General features: G+C 40.5%; 1 protein-coding gene across 1 annotated transcript in view; it reads left to right on the top strand.

Annotated features, from left to right (window-relative positions):
• Window positions 1-19,760, top strand: part of ptprb (protein tyrosine phosphatase receptor type b) — a 39,848-nt gene that overhangs the window by 11,912 nt on the left and 8,176 nt on the right. Inside the window, exons 9-32 of the mRNA XM_085250815.1 lie at window positions 980-1,097; window positions 1,365-1,510; window positions 3,583-3,852; window positions 3,978-4,036; window positions 4,950-5,154; window positions 5,259-5,356; window positions 5,704-5,869; window positions 5,950-6,080; window positions 7,796-7,943; window positions 8,027-8,296; window positions 8,568-8,743; window positions 8,849-8,999; window positions 9,251-9,351; window positions 9,577-9,742; window positions 9,826-10,107; window positions 12,447-12,725; window positions 14,777-14,926; window positions 15,025-15,164; window positions 15,517-15,653; window positions 15,750-15,856; window positions 16,161-16,266; window positions 17,686-17,766; window positions 18,992-19,009; window positions 19,134-19,215. Of these exons, the coding sequence (XP_085106941.1) occupies window positions 980-1,097; window positions 1,365-1,510; window positions 3,583-3,852; window positions 3,978-4,036; window positions 4,950-5,154; window positions 5,259-5,356; window positions 5,704-5,869; window positions 5,950-6,080; window positions 7,796-7,943; window positions 8,027-8,296; window positions 8,568-8,743; window positions 8,849-8,999; window positions 9,251-9,351; window positions 9,577-9,742; window positions 9,826-10,107; window positions 12,447-12,725; window positions 14,777-14,926; window positions 15,025-15,164; window positions 15,517-15,653; window positions 15,750-15,856; window positions 16,161-16,266; window positions 17,686-17,766; window positions 18,992-19,009; window positions 19,134-19,215 (3,587 nt within the window). The remainder of the gene's footprint in view (window positions 1-979; window positions 1,098-1,364; window positions 1,511-3,582; window positions 3,853-3,977; window positions 4,037-4,949; window positions 5,155-5,258; window positions 5,357-5,703; window positions 5,870-5,949; window positions 6,081-7,795; window positions 7,944-8,026; window positions 8,297-8,567; window positions 8,744-8,848; window positions 9,000-9,250; window positions 9,352-9,576; window positions 9,743-9,825; window positions 10,108-12,446; window positions 12,726-14,776; window positions 14,927-15,024; window positions 15,165-15,516; window positions 15,654-15,749; window positions 15,857-16,160; window positions 16,267-17,685; window positions 17,767-18,991; window positions 19,010-19,133; window positions 19,216-19,760) is intronic.

The raw sequence follows: 19,760 nt of genomic DNA, 5'->3' as shown, positions 1-19,760 counted from the left end.
GCTGATATCCAGAAATCCTACCAGTGGCTGGACAAAGCTGGACTGAAAGACAGCACAGAGGCACTAATCATGGCAGCACAAGAACAAGCTCTGAGTACAAGATCCATAGAGGCTGGGGTCTATCACACCAGGCAAGACCCCAGGTGCAGGCTGTGTAAAGATGCCCCAGAGACTATCCAGCACATAACAGCAGGGTGCAAGATGCTAGCAGGCAAGGCATACATGGAACGCCATAACCAAGTGGCCGGCATAGTGTACAGGAACATCTGTGCCGAGTATAACCTAGAAGTCCCGAGGTCAAAATGGGAGATGCCCCCAAGGGTGGTGGAGAATGACCGAGCTAAGATCCTGTGGGACTTCCAGATACAGACGGACAAAATGGTGGTGGCTAACCAACCGGACATAGTGGTGGTAGACAAACAGAAGAAGACGGCCGTAGTGATCGATGTAGCGGTTCCCAATGACAGCAATATCAGGAAGAAGGAACACGAGAAGCTGGAGAAATACCAAGGGCTCAGAGAAGAGCTCGAGAGGATGTGGAGGGTGAAGGTAACGGTGGTCCCCGTGGTAATCGGAGCACTAGGTGCGGTGACTCCCAAGCTAGGCGAGTGGCTCCAGCAGATCCCGGGAAAAACATCGGAGATCTCTGTCCAGAAGAGCGCAGTCCTGGGAACAGCTAAGATACTGCGCAGGACCCTCAAGCTCCCAGGCCTCTGGTAGAGGACCCGAACTTGAAGGATAAACCGCCCGCAGGGGCGTGCTGGGTGTTTTTTTTTTTTTTTGTATATATATGTATATGTATATATGTATATATGTATATATGGATATATAATACACCATACAATAATAGCATAGAACAGTAAAAGTTAAAAAACTGAATGCTGAGATAAGTGTTATTGAATGGCTTAAGGAATGTTTAAGTATTTTGGGAAGATGTTCATTTACTTTAAGTTTCTCATGTGTTTTTCTTTGTCTTCAGTTCCCATGGAATTGCATGCCTTCACTCTGAGAAACATGGGCGTCAACAATCTTGAGGCCTCATGGACAAAACCACCAGGAGATGTAGACTTGTACATGTTGACATTGCTACAGGATAGGTGTGTCTATAAGGAAACTATTACAGTAACTTCTGTTTGATCAGGGTATTTAAAACACTTGTAAAATCTACAGCATTACACGAGGTCTGAGATCATTCATCTTTCAGCCCACGTCTTAAAACAGATAGAAGTCAAACTGCAATCATGCAGTATGTGTAGCCAGCAACATCTACAGCTGCTTTTAAAGTCCCTCGTTATACATTTATCCACTCTGCTTTAACTTTTATTCATGTCAGTGTGAATATTAACATGCATTTTCCTTTTTAGTGTTGTGGTTCAGAACTACAGCGTTTCAGTTAGCTCTTCTTCTCTGCTGCTGGCTGGTTTGACACCTGGCACCCTCTACAGGCTGCAGGCTGTCACTGTCAGTGGGAGGCTACAGTCTAAACCCATCATTCTGGAGGCACGCACAGGTGACATTTTATTAAACCTTTATATCTCTGCAGTCTATGATGAAAATGTATTTCTTGTTAATGGGTTATGTTAAGAGGTCTCTCCTTTCTAATAATTTCACATCATAAAAAAAAAAAATACATATAGAAACTAAAAATAAAAATCATGTGAAAAATAAGGTCAAAACTCCCTACTTCCACAGAAATTAACTGGGTAAGTAGCAGCTAATCAATTTTACTTGATTGATTAATCATCAGTAAGTGCAAGCACCTCTATAAAGGATGATGTTTTGCCCATCTGGAATAGTCCATCATTCTTCTTCATCTTCCAGCTGCTCACTTTAGGGGTCACCACAGCAGATCATCTGCCTAACCCCAACCCTAACCCTCATCTCAATAAATCCCTGATATCCTCCTCTGTCACACCAACCCTCCACATGTCCTATTTTGAACATTAATTTTCTAAAATCAAATGCTAGATGACCTTTTCTAAAGCTAAAGCTTGGGTCGTAAAATAGGATAACAAGCCAATACAAAGAAGCAAATCGCCAACAGAGTGGCTGAAAAAGAAAAAAAAATCAGTGCTTGTATTTAAATAATGAACCTGAGGGCACAGCTGTGTTTGTACTCCCTCTGCACACGTGAATGTGACATTGTTTGGAATTCAATATTTATTTACACTCATTTTTTATTCTGTTTTCAGAGGGGGAAAAATCATGTTAACAAAAAAGCTCCAGTTTACAGTAACTGTTACTGTTCAGGAAGCCAGAGAAACTGTGAAATGTTTACAACACACAAACATGCAAACGCACGACAGCTTATGTAACACCGTTTGATTGCTGGGATCTTATTGTGTAGAGACAATATTGCTGTGTGTTCCCTTGTGGTGAACAGATTCGGCGTCTGTGAACAGGAAAAACTCAGTGACCCTCTCAACCAAACAGTCTGAACAGGAATGTCAGCAGACAGTTTACAGTAACTAAAAAATCTCCTGAGTCGACTTTGTGGACCGCTGTAAAATCAGGCTCGCTGGAAATATTAGAGTTTAGTCAAAAGAAAGAGTATGATTTCAACACAAATTTTTTTTTCCTTACTTCTCTTCAGATGAATAATGTTGTAAAATAACTGCTTAAAAACCCAAAACAAAACATGTAAATGTTTTGGGTTTTTTCTTGTTTGTTTATTGAAAGCATGACATGTTGATGACTTGTCAGACATTATTTTTTTGAGAAGTTGGTTACCACCTGGTGTGGTTTCAGGTTGTGGTGGTTAAAGTTAGGTAAAGTGGTAAGTAAAAATATGTTATGTGACAACATCAGGTGGTTTCTAGAACAATGGCTGAAACACTAAAAAGAACGTTTGGAATGTTCCACACAAACCAAAATGCTCCTAATGGTCAAAGGCTTCCTGTACACACACACGCACACACACACACACACACACACATACACACACACCCACTTGTTTACCTGTCTTCATGGGCACTATAGCAATAGACTTGTCGCTTTCTTGGGACCATTACCTTCTACCAAAACCTAAAATTCAATCTGAGCCATAACTAAGTCTGGACTCAGCAGTGACCCTTTAAAGGTCTGTTTAAATGTGAAGACAAAATTTGGCATTATTTGGTCTTTTAAATGTCCTCAGAAAGTCTAAGACTCATATTACATCTCACATAAACACTTATACAAGCAAACACACACTTCCTGTTCAGAGCACTTACTGTACTGTGTTCCCATAGAATGTTCCAGATACTTTCAGAATCCTCTGGATGTGAATGTCTGTATTGTTCTCCTGCTAACGAATCAGTATTTAGACTGTAGAGAAACAAAACCTGACTCCACCCTCAATCCCCTCAAATAACCTTCTATTGGTCAGTAAGTGGCATCATTGCTGTATCTGCAATGGCATACGCAATTTTCATTGTTTGTTTTTAAGAAAAGTTTGAGAAACAAAGGGGATAAAGGTTATTTATGTTTTTTTGAATTTACAATTTATGCACTTTTTTTTAAAGAGATACATTCATTTCATTCTCTATATTACAAATATTTAACACTGTAGTAAAAACGATACAATTATATTTTTATTTTCAGCCCCGGAGCCTGTCTCTGAGATAACTGTTTCAAATGGCGGCAAGTCTGATGCTCTGCAGGTGTCGTGGCGTCCTGTGTCAGGAGTCGTGGACAGCTACCTGGTCTGCCTTGAGGAGAGGAAGGGAATTTCTAAACATAAATTTGTTGTGTCCCACTCCTCACCACCTGAGTGCTCATTCAGGTCGCTGGAGGCTGGCCGGCTTTACTCGGTGGTCATAAAAACAAGGAGTGGCGACCTGGAGACTTCCGCCACCGTCCTAGCTCGAACACGTAAGAATCCAGTCCCTTTAAAGTCTTATATTTGTCTGAGTTTATGTTTATTTTACCATCTACCAGTTTTGTTTGTACTTAAGTTAAAACATCTCTGTTGCTTTGTCTTTTGTTCCATTTTGCAGAACCAGCCACTGTGCAAAATCCAATAGCTGTTCACTCTGGAAGAGACAACTTCCTCAAGGTATATCTGTGTAACAAGAATAACATTTAATTTAATGTGGTGTTACTGTTGCAGTTTTTTACTTGTTTTATTTGTTTTTTTAAAGCTCTCTTAGTGAAATGATCACCTAAGTGGTCTACATCTCAGAAAAAGACAACTTTCGGGGATATTTGAATGTTTGGGGTTTTTTTTTTTGATAGTCCAAAAACGATTTTACTTCTGAACCTGTGTTGCGACTTCAGGCTCTGAGAGACTAAATTATGGATTTGTTAAGAGGAATTAAGTCGCAAAAGTGTCATTTTTTTGACAAGACACAAAAGTAGATTAAAAGGAAATTTCTCACTACTTTAAATTACCCTCAAATAATGTGTTGGGATTTCTGTATAAACTATATATTTTTAATTAAATGTTTCATGTTTTTAAGACACTTTAATCTTACACATAACAAAAGAGTCACAGCCAAAATTAATGTGGGGCTTATCTGTTTTAAGGCTGAATAATCATCAAAACAAATATTTCTAGGTGGCTTAATTGAGAACAAATTAGCACCCATTACACAAACCGTTACAGCTAAAACAGGAGTGGCTGTTGTCTGCAAAACAGGTGGCACACTTTATTCGTGTCGGGATTACAGCTGTAATAGATGTGGGTGTCATCTACATAACATTGATGATGTGCACTACTCTAACATGCCTGAGCACATATGTATTAAAAATAAAAATGAGCTAAGTACCAAGCCCTGAGGAACCCCACCATCAGCTTTGAACTAGAGCACCTGGTCTAGCCATAACTAGGTTTAGTTAACTTGGGTGAAGGAGTTATCAAACGTACAAATAAGAGTAAAGCTAGAACCAACAGAGAGTCATAAAGCTGATTGATTGATTCTTTAAATTTTTAAATATTACTATGTGATCATATTGTGTCATACTTTCAGGTGTACTGGCGCCAAGCGGCTGGGGTTCTCGACCGCTACGTGGTTCTGATCCGTTACAATCACACCGTGCTGCAGAATAAGAGTGTCTCAGCAGGACACAACGAGTGCGTCTTCTCATCTCTGACATCGGGTAGACTCTACACTGTCACTGTGGAAACCTGGAGTGGAGACTATGTCAGCAGCATCTCCACTGATGGACGCACCTGTGAGTGAGAGATAACGTGAAAAATGACCTAACATGGTAATATTACAGAAAAGTTCTTTTTGTGTGTGTTATTTCTCCTGATTGGGATGAATTTTGTATTTTAGTTCCTGCAGCTGTTCAGAATCTGTTACTCAGCAATGCAGGAACCGACAAGTTGAACATCACCTGGAGCCCTGCCCCTGGAGACGTGGATTACTATGAGGTGTGCTTCACAAAACTTTGTTTAAAAAATATTTAGTAATTCATAGACAAACACCTGAACACCGGTCTAAATAATCAGTATCAGCTATAATGTGTTGTAATTCAGATATTACTGAGGGAATTTAAAAATATGATCGAGTAAGCAGGTACTTTAAGTATGTTTAATAGGGTTATGGTTAAAATAACTATACTATAATTACTTAAAAATTGCGGAGTAAGTGAAGTATTCTAAGTGCATTTTCCCACTGATATGATTTAACAATGTTAAAATGTATCATCAAACATGAATTGAACCCCTGTTTCCCAGAGGATGAACTCATCTCACTGCACCACTTCCTGTACCCCCAGGTCACTCTGCTCTTCAACGATTCTCGAGTATTCCCTCCGGTCACGCTGGGTGGTGAGGTGCGACAACACCGGCTGACCTCTTTGACGCCTGGGCGGCTTTATAAGATTGTGGTGGCGACATTCAGTGGATCATATCAGAGAGCAGAGTTCATTGAGGGGCGAACAGGTTAGAAATGCAGAGTATATGTTCACAGCTTCACTGCAAGCATCTTGGGTTGAAGTTTAGTAAATCCATCTCGTCTTCAGTTCCCAGAGCTGTAGGAAACCTCCACCTGGTTCCACAACCTGGTCTGACTGACTCTGTTGCTGGACTTTTGGCTTCCTGGATGCCTGGCGAAGGAGACCTGGACATGTACATTGTGTCCCTGTTGACCGTGGTAAGTTAATACCAAAGACACCTCACCACATGATTTGTTTAACCCCTTTTTTGATTCCAACTTCAACTGCAATTCATAAAAATGCATCTGATATGAAACACTGCAAGTTTCACACTTATCATAAACATATTAGTTTGAAATGTATACAGTTGGATGGAATAATAGGTTCAGTGTGATTTTGTACCTGTTCTGTATAAGTATAATATAATGGAAATGTTTTTATTTGTATAAAAAAACACAACAAAGCACGAGATGACAGTTCAGGGTGTGGTATATAACTCAGACAGGAAATCAACATTCTGCTGTAAAAATTGCTTTAATAACAAACATGGGCCTGGGTGTAGGGATAATTGTGCTAAAGGACAGTACGAGGCAAACATTCCCAGCATGAGTACACCCTAGTTTGAGCTCAAAACATTCAGCAGTCATATGAACTCATAATTTAAATTAAATGTATTAAAAATTAAAGACATCTAAAAATGTGTGTACTTTCAGTTCCACACCAACACGAGCAGCTCATGTACGCATTGGGTCGACTGATGAATGGGCAGTGTTGGGAAGGTTACTTTTAAAATGTATTCCATTACAGAATACAGAATACATGCCCCAAAATGTATTCTGTAACGTATTCCGTTACGTTACTCAATGACAGTAACGTATTCTGAATACTTTGGATTACAGTGTGTGAATGTGTGGATGACTGGATATGTAAAGCGCTTTGGGGTCCTTAGGGACTAGTAAAGCGCTATATAAATACAGGCCATTTACCATTTAATCTATTATCATGCTTTTTACAACAACATGAATGTACTATTGCTGTATGATTTATTACTATTACTGAAGGTCCGCGACTCCGAACTGTAGTAAAGGGACCTCTGACTAATACGGTGGGGTCCCTGTCGGCTCGTAGCCGAAAAATAGCTTTACTTTGTTGTGTGGGTCAACTTTTCTTGCGAGAGACAAGAGAGAGGCGTTGAAAGACTGCTCCAATGGAACTTATTGTTTTCGGAGGAAAACACGAACACGGTGTACAGTCGAGTCTTAATAGCTTACTTACAACTGGGCTCGTCAGGCACTCTTCTTGGCTGAAGTGGTTATTATTATATTTACATGCTTCCAGCTCCCGTTTTTCCTCGATGATAACTCGTACCTTTCCACTCCCCTTTTTCTCCCTCCTCGTGCTCACAGACACATAACGTGTATGGCAGTCCATTCTCCCTGCAACACGGACTACACTGCCCATGATGCTACATTCTTTAGAGCTATGCTTGTAGCATTCTGCCTGTTAGCTTAGCACAACAACAACAACAACGAAAAGGCGCTCTCTCACCCAGGAAACACACAGTCGCAGAGAGAGAGAGAGCGTCGCACTGTAACCATGGCAACCGTAACGCTGCCGCCTGGAACAACAGAACGTAGCTGTCAAACAAAACCCAAACAGTCCTGACCCGTGACAAAAAGAAACAGGAAAGTACCGCAGTGTAATCCATTTATTTCAACAAAGTAACTGTATTCTGAATACCACCTTTTTAAACGCTAACTTTAACGGAATACAGTTACTCATATTTTGTATTTTAAATACGTAACGGCGGTACATGTATTCCGTTACTCCCCAACACTGTGAATAGGTGATGTTCAGACCGTATAATGAAGGGATGCGGAGGTGGTGGAGTAACAGACGACTTAAGACTTCTCTCTCAACTTTCTGTCTTTAGGACGGAGTCATTATCGACACTCGTCTTGTTCCCAAACATGTCACCACCCTGGACTTTTTAGAGCTGACCCCAGGTCACCTTTACACCATCACTGTCCAATCGATGAGTGGGAAGCTAAGCAATAGCAACACAGCCACAGGCAGGACAGGTAAGGCACCTGACAGATTATTAGAGTTTTGTCATTTAGATCAGTGCAGACTGAACATAGGTAAATTCTCTCCTTCACCACAGCTCCAGCCAGAGTCACAGCCCTCCAGGCTGATAATGATCACACCACCCACAGCCTCACCGTCAGCTGGGAGCAACCAGTGGGCGCATATGACAGCTACAGCCTGCAGCTGCTGGACGAGGCCGGCATTGTGGTGATCAATAGAACGGTCGCAGCCGAGAGTCGAAGCAAGCTTCTGGAAGGTCTGACGTCAGGGAAGTGGTATCGCGTGAGGGTCGTAACGCTGAGTGGTGGCGTGCCGTCACTGGAGGCAAGCGCAGAGGGGCAAACACGTAAGTCGCAATTTAGAAGTTTTTACTAAGAGGACGGATCGTTAATGACGTATAAAACTAGTTATGATACAACTATGACTCTTCTGCTACATGTTTTTTTTTTTTTAAAGTGTTGAAACCCTGCAGTTTCTGTGACATCCACTAGAGGCTCCAGCAGTCATTCAGGCCCCATAGACTCCCATGTCAAAAGAAGTATTTTCACTAAAGAACCTCCTGAAAGAACCTCCTGTAAATGCACACTTTGACCCAAGGTGAATCCTTTCTTCTTCAGGTCCCGCTGCCGTCAGTAATCTATTGGTCATTTCAGCCAACACCTCCTCTCTCTCCTTCTCTTGGCGTCCATCCGATGGCCATGTTGACATCTATGACCTGACCCTGTACAGCATCTCTGAGGGGACCACCAATCACAGGCAGGTCTCTCCTGGGAGCAGGAGGGATCATCACACGGTGGGATCAACATTCACATGTTTCCTGATGTTCATGCTAAGCTAAGTTTCTAAGCTAAGTTCTTGCTAAGTTTCATCGTGTTAATGTGCGCTGTGTGTTCTTCAGAATGCAGGTGAACAGGTGGACCTGCAGAAGGTGGGCTCGGCTGCAGACAGCTGTGTGTTCTCTGGGCTGAGAGCAGGCAGTCTGTACAAGCTGCAGGTGGTGAGCTGGAGCAGAGACATGAGCAGCGAATCATCTGTGCTGGCCAGAACCGGTCAGTCAGTGCTGTTGTATGGATACAAACATCACAGCCATCGCTTAGCCTTCATTTTATTCTGTCCTCATCTTTTCTCACCTTCAAGATATTTTTTCCACGTTCTCGGCATTTAGTCAGATAGTTTCTCCTCTTCCATCTTTCCTTGCTATTTTCTTAAATTTTTCTTCTTTCTGTTTCTTCTCATTTCACTTACCTCAGTCACATTGTTAAAATGTCTTCTTCCTTTTTGTCCCCCCTCTGCTCTGCAGTCCCATCTCCAGTCTCATCTCTACAGGTGGAGAGTTCAGGATGGACGGACAGACTGGGAGTCAGCTGGCACCATGGAGAGGGAAGCTTTAGCAGTTATGAGGTAAATGTATCTCTGTGATATCTGCAGTTAAACTGTTGCAAACATGACCTCCTCCTTCAGTCCACAAAAAAATAAATCCCACTAGCCATGTTTTGCAGAGTTCGGTCTTTATGGTTTAGAATTAAAATTCCTCCCCGTGACTCTCCGATTTTAAAACAGAAAAAATTTCAGTGGAGTTCTCAATTAGAATCTCATGCTGATTTGTTTGTTTCCCTGTTACGTAAGGTGGTGTTGTACGATGTTTCTGGATCCATCCTGGGAGCCCAGACTCTTGGTGCGGAGCACACAAGTCACACCTTCACTGCGCTGGTCCCTGGTAGACTGTACCGTGCTGAGGTTATCACGCACAGTGGAGATTTGACCAATAATGTTTCAGCATTTGGGCGCACCTGTGAGTGAAATGAAAATACACACAAGCACATTTTTTTGATGTAGTTTAAATGCCAAATTATTTTGATTACTTTTTTTCCCCAGCTCCCCAACCGCCTGCCCACCTGTCCGTCAAACAAGGCCCAAGCAATGACACAATAGAGCTGTTGTGGGCTGTTCCCACCAAAGGAGACTACAGTAACTTCAGTCTGCAGTGGACTCCTCCTGATCAGCTGACGGTCACACAAACCCATCTGACCAGCTGCATTGTGGGCGGGATGTTTCCAGGGCGAGAGTACAACTTCACTCTGATGACTACTAGTGGGGGCGGAGCCAAAGGTGGACCAACAGTCAGGAGCCAGCCAATCCAGAGGAACATAAGAACAAGTAGGGGGAACCTAAAGGAAGAAAAATAAATCAATTACTACTGTGCGAGTATTTAATCAGACATATTTATACTGACCTTACTCTCTTAATATTTCCTGTTAGTGGAAAATTTTTCTGCATATTAATTTTGGCATGTTTCTTGCATTTTCTGTTAATCAGATCAGGATTAATCAACCTCTGACCGCACATTTGACAATCTTTATGGTTTTATTTATGTTTATAGATAATTTGAGCAAACATTAAAAAATACTATCAGCTTACAAGAAGAGGATCCAAAGCTTTAAAAGCATTTTACAAACCAGCTGCATTTATGATTTTATTCCACTTGATGGCAGCACAACAGAGGCTCTGAGTCTCTCTGTGGAGTTAAATCCATTTTTAATCCTATCCTGCTTGTCCAGAGGGTTTTTGGCTGCAGGGACTGAAACCATCAGGGAGAGGAATAAAAAATATCCAGGTCACATATATATCTGACCCAGTTTCTCTTCACAGCTTCCTTTTTTAATTTCCAGCAGACGAAGTGATGAAGTATTTAACACATTTATAAATACCCACAGAGAAGCCCTTATTTTGAGTTCACTCAGACAGGAAGTACAAAATTAAAAGCTAGATCTGTACATGGCCAAAAGTTCCCTGTGTATCATTAGAAGAGTAACGACGACTTAAAGGAAAAGGCTCAAAAAATCCCTCTGAAAAACAACTGCATGCAAGTAATGTCTGTTTATCAGAGGTATGTTGTATTCATTCTTCACTGAATACAGACCCAGGCGAGTGCACCCCAAAGCCCGAAAACTATTTTTACAACCAAAAAGCAGAGTATCAATCCATCTTTAAATGTTTAAAGATGATAACGGAACAGCTTGAAGCTTTTGTTATTACCTTTAATCGTTTGCCATTATTTTTAACATTTCAAAAAGGCTTGGAGGACATTGATAGATGCTGTCTCTACATGTAACCTGTGTACACTTTCACTGAATCATGGATTCATATTGATTTAAGTTATAATGACTATGTGGACAAGAGATATTTTATTTTGTATTCTTATGGTCACAGTTATAATCAGACCTATCATTGATTAATCATTTACCATTGTTGAATCAGTTGACAGAATAATCTTTGAATTATATCTATGTTAATCTGAGCAGATATTAATGCATACAGATTATCATAACTTTAATCAGTCTATTGTTGTTCTGTATTATTCTTTCTATCTGCTTAAGCTGTTGTCCATTAGTGTATTTACACCACTCGATCTGGTGGGTCCAGCAGGGCCTGTTCCAGTCACTTGGACATATTCAGGCGAATAACAACATGCACATAGTTATGTAAAACACGCACGTTCACACACACACTAAGTAAGGACAGGGAGGTCGTCTTAGGACAGTCTCTCTTTGTACATACTTTCACAAAACTGCACAACACAATACACACTTGTTTTTCTCTAAAGTAGCAGTTGATGTCTATATAAGGAGAACTTTTTGAGTGTGGGGAACGGTTATCATTTCCAGTAAGATCTTACTGTGACGTCATCAGGGTAATATAAGGATGGGGAGCGGTCCATTCGCAGAAGATTGTATTGCAAGTTTTCTTCCCACACTGAAAGTGTGTAAAATAAAGATCACTATTTTTGACACCTACCTCAGCCTGCTTTCTTCTCTTACCCAAATCGAATGAATTTCAACAACTACTAACCGTTAAACTGCATGAAATAACCAATCAAAAACTGGTCAGCAGAAATGAGCACAAATGAAATAAGAATGAATTAATCTCAGCAAAATATTCACTTATTTGGTTTGGCTAATGTAAGAGGGGGCAGTCAGATTAGTGCTGATTTTATCTATTTATCTGTTGTACTCACAGGAGTTTTAACCCAAATAATTTTGTAGTACAATAATTATGTCATAATTAGCTTATGTTTACTGATCAAAGGCCCTTATTTTCACCTCTTGAATACAAAAGTTCCATCTTATTTTTCTATCTTCTGTCTGCTCCCAGCCCAAAAAATGACAAATGTGTTGTCCTTTGCCTCTGTCTTTGTCCTCAGGAACATTCATCATCTCTTAAAGAGTGATTCTATCATCTGATCAGGAAAAATAAATGGGGACTTTCGCAGCAGCAGACTTGTCGCTCTCTGTTTTGAAAAGATAAACACCACAAGGAATTTATTTTACTCATGAAGGTCAAACTTGAAAATAAGCAAAGTGAGAAACAGAAAGTTCATTGGACTTGTTCTTTTTGTCTCCTTTTGTCACTTTTCATTCATCATCTTTCTTCTCATCTTGTCTTCATTTTTTCTATACTTCTTTCCTCTCCTTGTGTCCTTATCTCCTCTTTTCTAGGTCCATCTTCTCTAAAGTCCATCCACTGCTTCCCTCTCTCCTCTTCCTCCCTCTCTTGCTCCTGGTCACCTCCACACGCTGACTTTGACTCTTACGAGGTTGAGTGTCGGCGCTACGATGACCGGGAGCTGATCTCAGCATTGAAGCTAGTGGGAGGCATCACAGCGGTGACACTGGACCACTTGGAGCCATACAGGAAATACTCTGTGACGGTCAGAGTGTCATCAGCCGGACAGACGAGCCCGCCGGTGACACACACCACCGTCACTATGATCGACCGTGAGTTTAAGCACACACTTACAAGGATCTTCATTTACATAAGGCAGTCTCAGGCACCTAACCTGGACCTAATCCTTTTTGACCTGAGCCCTGAACTAAGACCCTTTAAGCATGTGAGGACTGACCCAGAACAGTCCTCACTTTTCATTAAATTTCATTGGTCCTCATATTGATAGATAGACAAGCATACATACACACACCAATATTCCCCTCAGGTAAAGTGTTGGATTTGGTTGTTTAAATAAAACCTCAGTTTAAGTAGGACTGCTCACCTGGGAAACAAAGAGGGAACTGAAGACTGACTTTACTCCAAGTTTGTGCATAGTCAGTTTTCTTTACCTGTTTCAGTGGCATTATACTATTCTATACTTTTCTGAACTAATTCCTTAAAAACGCTCAAATGTTTTTAACTTGTAGTTAAGCTTTATGTCCACTGCCATCTTGGGTTTCTGTAGCCAAACACAATCACATTTGGAGGAGCGGGTGGAATGCTAAGGCGGGATTCAGTGACTGATGTTTGACTTTACTGCTGTGATTGACACATCAACAATAACCAGTAATCACATGGCAAGCTAGAAATACTCAATTAGCAGTTACCATGAGTCAAACTAGCAGCCCATGACTAACTTAAAGCAACATAAAGCAGCTCTTGTGAACAGATTTCTCCTTACTTGAAAGTCCAAGAAAAGCGTCCAGCAGACATTTTTTTTTACATCACTGACTTTGGCACAGCTGCCCGTCAGCTGTCCACCCATAATTCACTCCCAGATTGTGGTTCACATTTTAGGGAACTCGCCATGAGTTTTTTCACTAATAACATTCAGGTTTAAGGTCACGTTTGTCATTTTACAAGCAAACTAAATTGTGATTGATTGTTCACTCACTCTAAAACCCAGCTCTTATTTGAATAAGCCAACTTCATGACTTCATGATCCTGTCATGGGTGCCAGAGAGAAACAGAAGGGATCTGACTCGACATCATCTGGTTTTCCGTGTTTGCTGTCAAACCCATTTGTTTCTGCTGTATATGTATGTAGCTATACCTTACACTGAATTGGAACTAAAAGGCGTTATCTTTAATTTATTACGGGTCTAAAACCTCTAAATAGCACACTTCCTCCTATGATTCTATCTAACTAGGCCGAGTTTGAACATCTGGTGCAGTCAACTCCTGCTACAATAAAAAATAAACAACAGAAGGGAACTTTTGTGTGTGTGTGTGTGTGTGTGTGTGTGTGTGTGTGTGTGTGTGTGTGTGTGTGTGTGTTCATAATGAAGGAAGGAGACACACACACAGGTTCTTAATCTTTGAAGTGTCACTTTATTTTTCTCTTTGCCCTTTTTGAAAAAGTCACCATGACCCCAAACACTCTGGAAACTTTTCTCCTCTGCTAAAACCTTTTCCTTTCTTCTCTTTGTCCCCCCTTAGTTCACGTCCATCTCTTCCTCCCTCTTTGTGCTTGTGTTGCATTATAAATCATCCTGACACAAGCGCACTGGAAACAGAAAAAGGCAGAAAATCCACAAGTTTTTTATAGGTGGCATTTCAGGAAGAGAGAAAGCTAAGGATGAAACTGGGAGAAAGAGCGAATGGAAACTGGAAAAGCCAGTTTCTTCAGAAACAACAAAACTATATTTTTATATACTTTTCACAGTGTTGTGGTATACTAGTAGTGATGATCACCATGTGATACTATTGTGCTGATTGTGGAAGCATAATATTGTTTTTCTCTTTTGAGAATTTTTGTTTTTATAAACTTTTGTACATTTCTTGTTTCAGAGTTTTCAGAAAAAACATTTCAATGTGCTGTTTATTTTGCAATTAATATTACAATATTTTTAAATGCCATGAATAATCATGTATGTCATATGATAATTTCACAGTTATAAAATAGTTTGTGCTTGATAAAATGTCCAAATCTTGATAAAATAAACAAAAATTCCAACTTAATTTTTAAAATGATTACTGCAATTATTATGAGCTAAAAATATATTCAATAAAAAGTCAAAATGGCACTTATATTTGTTTAACCAGTCCTCTCTCCTTTCAGGCCCTCCTGTCCCACCTCAAAGTGTATGTGTCACCAAAAGGTCATCGAAGATCAAGTCATCCTCCATCCTGTTTCGCTTTAACTGCTCCTGGTTCAGCGACACCAACGGAGCCGTCCGATACTTCACCGTGATCGTGGCCGAGTCTGATGGTACAAACACACCAACACATGTTTACATTACTTTGACTTACATTCATTTCCAGACAGACAAACTGGAGGTAGACAAGTTTTTTTGTCTCTTCTGACAGCCAATGAAATGCTGCAGCCAGAACAGCGCCACCCACTGCCCTCATACCGCGACTACATCAGCAACTCATCCGTCAGAGCCTATCAGACTGCCTACTTCCCCAGCCGCTGTCCACAGGACACTGAGAGTTCTGCTGGGCAGGTAATCTGCAAATTACATGTTGAAATAGATCTTTTTCTAACTTTTCTAAAAATGCAAACAAAATATTTGTTTTCTGTAGACTTGACATAAACAACCAAACCTTTAGTCATTATAAAGGTGCTGATTAAACTCAAGATTCTGATCTTCACGAAGAACATTTTTATTTATTGTTTATTTGCATAATTAAAATTTAAGACATTAGAATTAAAATATTTAATTTTATTACATTTTTTAAGATAATTTTTAAAAAAGTGAAGAAGTTAAAAAAATGATCACAGTCACCCTCTGAATAAGAACTGTGCTGGTTGTATATCTGTCAATATATTAATGTGGTCAATCAATACCTGATCAGGTGGTGGAGGTGAACCTGGGCGCAGGAGGAGACCGGTTGGGGGGATCCTGTGATCATTACCATGACGGTGACCTCTATCTGAGTGACAGCTACGGTGCCTTCTGTGACGGGCCGCTGAAAGCCAAAACATCATACAGGTAATGAGAAACTGATGCTGCTGAAGTGCCACTGAGCACAGAAACACCTCCCCTCAGCTACTGACCGTGTATGTGTGTGTGTGTCTGCTCGCGCAGGCTAAGCGTGCGAGCCTTCACCCGACTGTTTGACGAGAACCACAGAGAGTTTTCTCAGCCACTCTTCACTGACACTTACCTGTCAGAGCCACTCCGGACGCACGCAGGTGAGATGGCCGACCATTTTCACTGATGATTAAAGATTTTATTCTTTTTCTTATAAAAATCTTACCTGAGTTTAACCAAACCTAACTTTTCCGTAAACTAAGGATAGCAATGAGTAGAATTAATGAATTTTTGGGACCATCTCATCTAAATTTTTAAAAATTTGTCTTTGAGTTTTGACTCATTAATATGACACAGATGTTTTATCTACACCTTCCACTCAAGGGCACATGAAGTAAAAGCTGAAACATCACAGCTGGTCTGTCTAACCTCAGCTATCTCCCGATATGTGTTGTTCTTTGTCAGAGCCTCTAGGTGGTGTGGTGGAGGGTCTGAGTGCTGGCATGTTCCTCATTGGTATGATGGTGGCAGTCGTCTCTCTGCTGGCCTACAGACAGAGGCTACGCAAAGTGTGAGTACACTAGGTGTTCTGCTTGTAGTTACCTCAAGGACGCTTGGAAGTGTAAGATCAGCCAAAACATGTGCTGCTCATTTCCTGCTCTTTAATCTGAAACTCCACTACGGGAGCTTTGAATGAGTCAGTGTTTGGGAGTTTAAAACACAGCTGTGTATTTGAATGATTTTCAAATTAAATCATCTAGGTTTTTTTCTCTTAGAGACTTATGAAGGTGCTGAACTCCAGTTGGTCATGTTAGCGCATCCTTTCCCTGCTCACAGTTTCACGTTGAGTGCACTTCCTCACACACGGAGTGGAGCAGAGATAGACACAGAGGGGAAATATTAATATAACAACAGATTACATAATCTTCAAAACAAATGTTAAACCGATCAGAACAAAGCGGGAAAGCCAGAGTTTGTAGTCAAGTTAAAAACAAAGTGAAATATAGGAAAAGTTGTTGATGAAGCCGGATTAGGCTGAGATCCAAACACTGGATTGCTGGCTTCTACCGTTTTCAAACACTTACTTCATTATTTGAACCTGTGGTCATGTGGGGCGATCGTGGCTCAAGAGTTGGGAGTTCGCCTTGTAATCGGAAGGTTGCCGGTTCGAGCCCCGGCTTGGACAGTCTTGGTCGTTGTGTCCTTGGGCAAGACACTTCACCCGTTGCCTACTGGTGGTGGTCAGAGGGCCCGGTGGCGCCAGTGTCCGGCAGCCTCGCCTCTGTCAGTGCGCCCCAGGGTGGCTGTGGCTACAATGTAGCTTGCCATCACCAGTGTGTGAATGGGTGGATGACTGGATATGTAAAGCGCTTTGGGGTCCTTAGGGACTAGTAAAGCGCTATATAAATACAGACCATTTACCATCATGTTTGTTTGGACCATCTGACAGTTTAAGATTGTGCAAAGAAAAAGGAGAATATAATTTGGCTAAGTTTAAAAGTTTTTCTATTTCAGACTAAGAACAGAATAGTAAACTTTTTTTTAACTACAGCTTAGAGTTTTTTACCTTTAAGTTGAATCTGTTCTTCTGTTTGCAGATTTCCTCTTGTATAAGTCAAAATGATGGACACTTTAACAGCTTTTTAAAGCATATCTGAGATAACACACATTTCTTTTTTAATACTACACCATCAATGCCACTAACTCTGGATGGGGCGTTGTCTCTGTGGCATCAGTGTGAAATTTCCGACTGGCTTCATGACTTTATGTAACATTTATGGCCCCACAACAGAGCCCTGAACAGAAAATTAGCTCCAAAATGTCACATCAGTTTTCTCACAGTCATTTAGCTGTTAAGCTAATTTACAGAGTTAATTAGTTGTGATTTGGTGAACATGTTTATTAGCGTAGAGGGCACGGCTCAAATGTTTTCATTGGTTTAACTCTTTGATCTTAATGTTCCTAATCAGTGCTGATATTTTCTGTGTAGGGCTGTGCAGGAGAACCCGGTGGTGAGGATGAGCATGTGGAAAGAAGTTCCAACTTCAGGGATGTATATGGGCGTCCGGAGGTAAGTTTGTGCGCGCGGCACATCTATAATTATTCTTCTTCAGTACGTGAGAGAGGGAGATATTAGTTTCCAACACCTCCCACGTCCAATATGTGAGTGTGTGAAGAAGAATTAGTTTCCAATAAAGTGCTCGCTCCCTCTCTCAGATTACCTCATCATTCACCCACCACAGGCCGCAGCATCTGTTAATTAGTGTGTGTGTGTGTGTGTGTCTGCATACATTTGTATATTGGCCACAGCTCATCAACCACAAATGTAACAGAGCGTAGAAACAAAGCTTCTCTGTGCTTCATAAATGACCCCAGCTTACAGTTACAGCGTGTTTTTTAACTGGACATAAAGACGATGCTCTTCTGCGTTTGCTGGTAGCAGTGATTATCAGATCTCAAATTCACTTGGAAACAAATCGCAGATGAAAAATTCCTGCATTATTTAGGCCAGAACCGACCAGAGGGTCCAATTCAGCTTACGGGACAGCTTTGCAAGGCGTGTAAATTGCAGTAATGTGATTAGACGCAAGTGTTTTAAACCCACCGAATGTGTAAAAATAGGCTGTTGTTGTGGTATCTTTCATATTACACGTCTGTCAGACATCTCAGCCTGTCCATCATTCTGTCACAGGATAGGCCAGCCCACCTCAGCTTGTGGGCCATGAATTAAAATGACTTTAAGGTCACAAATGTAAGGTTTTCTTTGACTGAGTATATGAGATGTTTTAAGTGTTGATTGAACCAGCTAAATTATAGATGATTAAATTAAACCCCACTTTTGCATAAAATCACAGTCAATGACATTTTAGAACAAGGGTGTCAAATGTAAGGCCCAGGGGCCAGAATTAGCACAACAAGGACTCCAATCCAGCTCGCTGGACTGTTTTAGAAAAAGAAAGCTCTAGGAGAGCATACATTTTGGACTGTTACATGCAGCTTTTTCTTTGATAAAGACTTCACCAACACAATTAAGTAATAGATAAAGAATTAAATAATAGAGATGTTTTGACTGTCTACTAGACTGGAAATATTGCTATAACAGAACCATATTGTATTCTTCTTACTGTATAATGTTACAAGAGGCGATAAAACTATACATAATGTATCATTTTCACTCCTGTATTATGTTTGTGTTACTGTCTAGTTGATTACCCACCTTTATAAACCAACCTATGTTTCACCACCTTATTGTACTGTCACATGAATTAATTCAATTTTTTAATCTTCTGTTGCAGTAACCGTCGGATCACCAGGTGAGAGTTTAGGCTTTATTTCTGAAACTTTGTATGTAATTAATTTGTTGAAATGGCTAAAAATCACCACTCTACCTCCAGTATATACCTTTTGCTGAGTATTTGTCTATCTTTCTCTGTTCAGTCCTATCAAAGCGGGCCATTTCGAGTCGCATCTGACCAAGCTGCAGGCCGACTCCAACTACTTGCTTTCTGAAGAGTTTGAGGTAAGTGTATGAAAATTATTACAAAAGTGTGTTCAAGAACCTGATCAATCATACTATTTGTTTGTTGGGCATGTCTTCAGTTTTCATTTGGAGTGTTAAATCTCAGGAAGACAGAAAGACACACTGTTTCTTTTACCAGAGGTTTTGCATATTAATAATATTAAATCACTGTTGTAGCAGCCCCTGGCATTAAGAATGACAGAAGAGTCTCTAACGGGTGCAGCCATTTATTTCCTCACCAAACACGGCTCACTCTCTTGACATCATTGAGCACCTTTAAAACTATAAAATAAGGAAAAATTAATACCCACACAGTCCCTTTGACTGTGTGGGTATTAATAACAACAAATGAACTTAAATTAAATCAGGTAAATTAAAAAAAACAAGTACTTCTGTGATATACAGTCACTGATAAAATAAAACAAAATAGGTCTTTTAAACTGCATCAAAGTGCTTCGCAGTTCAGTTGAATAACATCAGATCACTCTGTTGGAATAACTCTGGGTTTTGGACACCCATCTTACACTCAAAAACCTTGAAAGTCT

This window comes from Mchenga conophoros, linkage group LG17, assembly GCF_057382185.1.
Source record: "Mchenga conophoros isolate Kocher_MC1m ecotype Shallow Benthic linkage group LG17, M_conophoros_male_GT1.1, whole genome shotgun sequence".
NCBI classification, from domain to species: domain Eukaryota; kingdom Metazoa; phylum Chordata; class Actinopteri; order Cichliformes; family Cichlidae; genus Mchenga; species Mchenga conophoros.
This window is presented reverse-complemented; position numbering and strand designations above follow the sequence as displayed.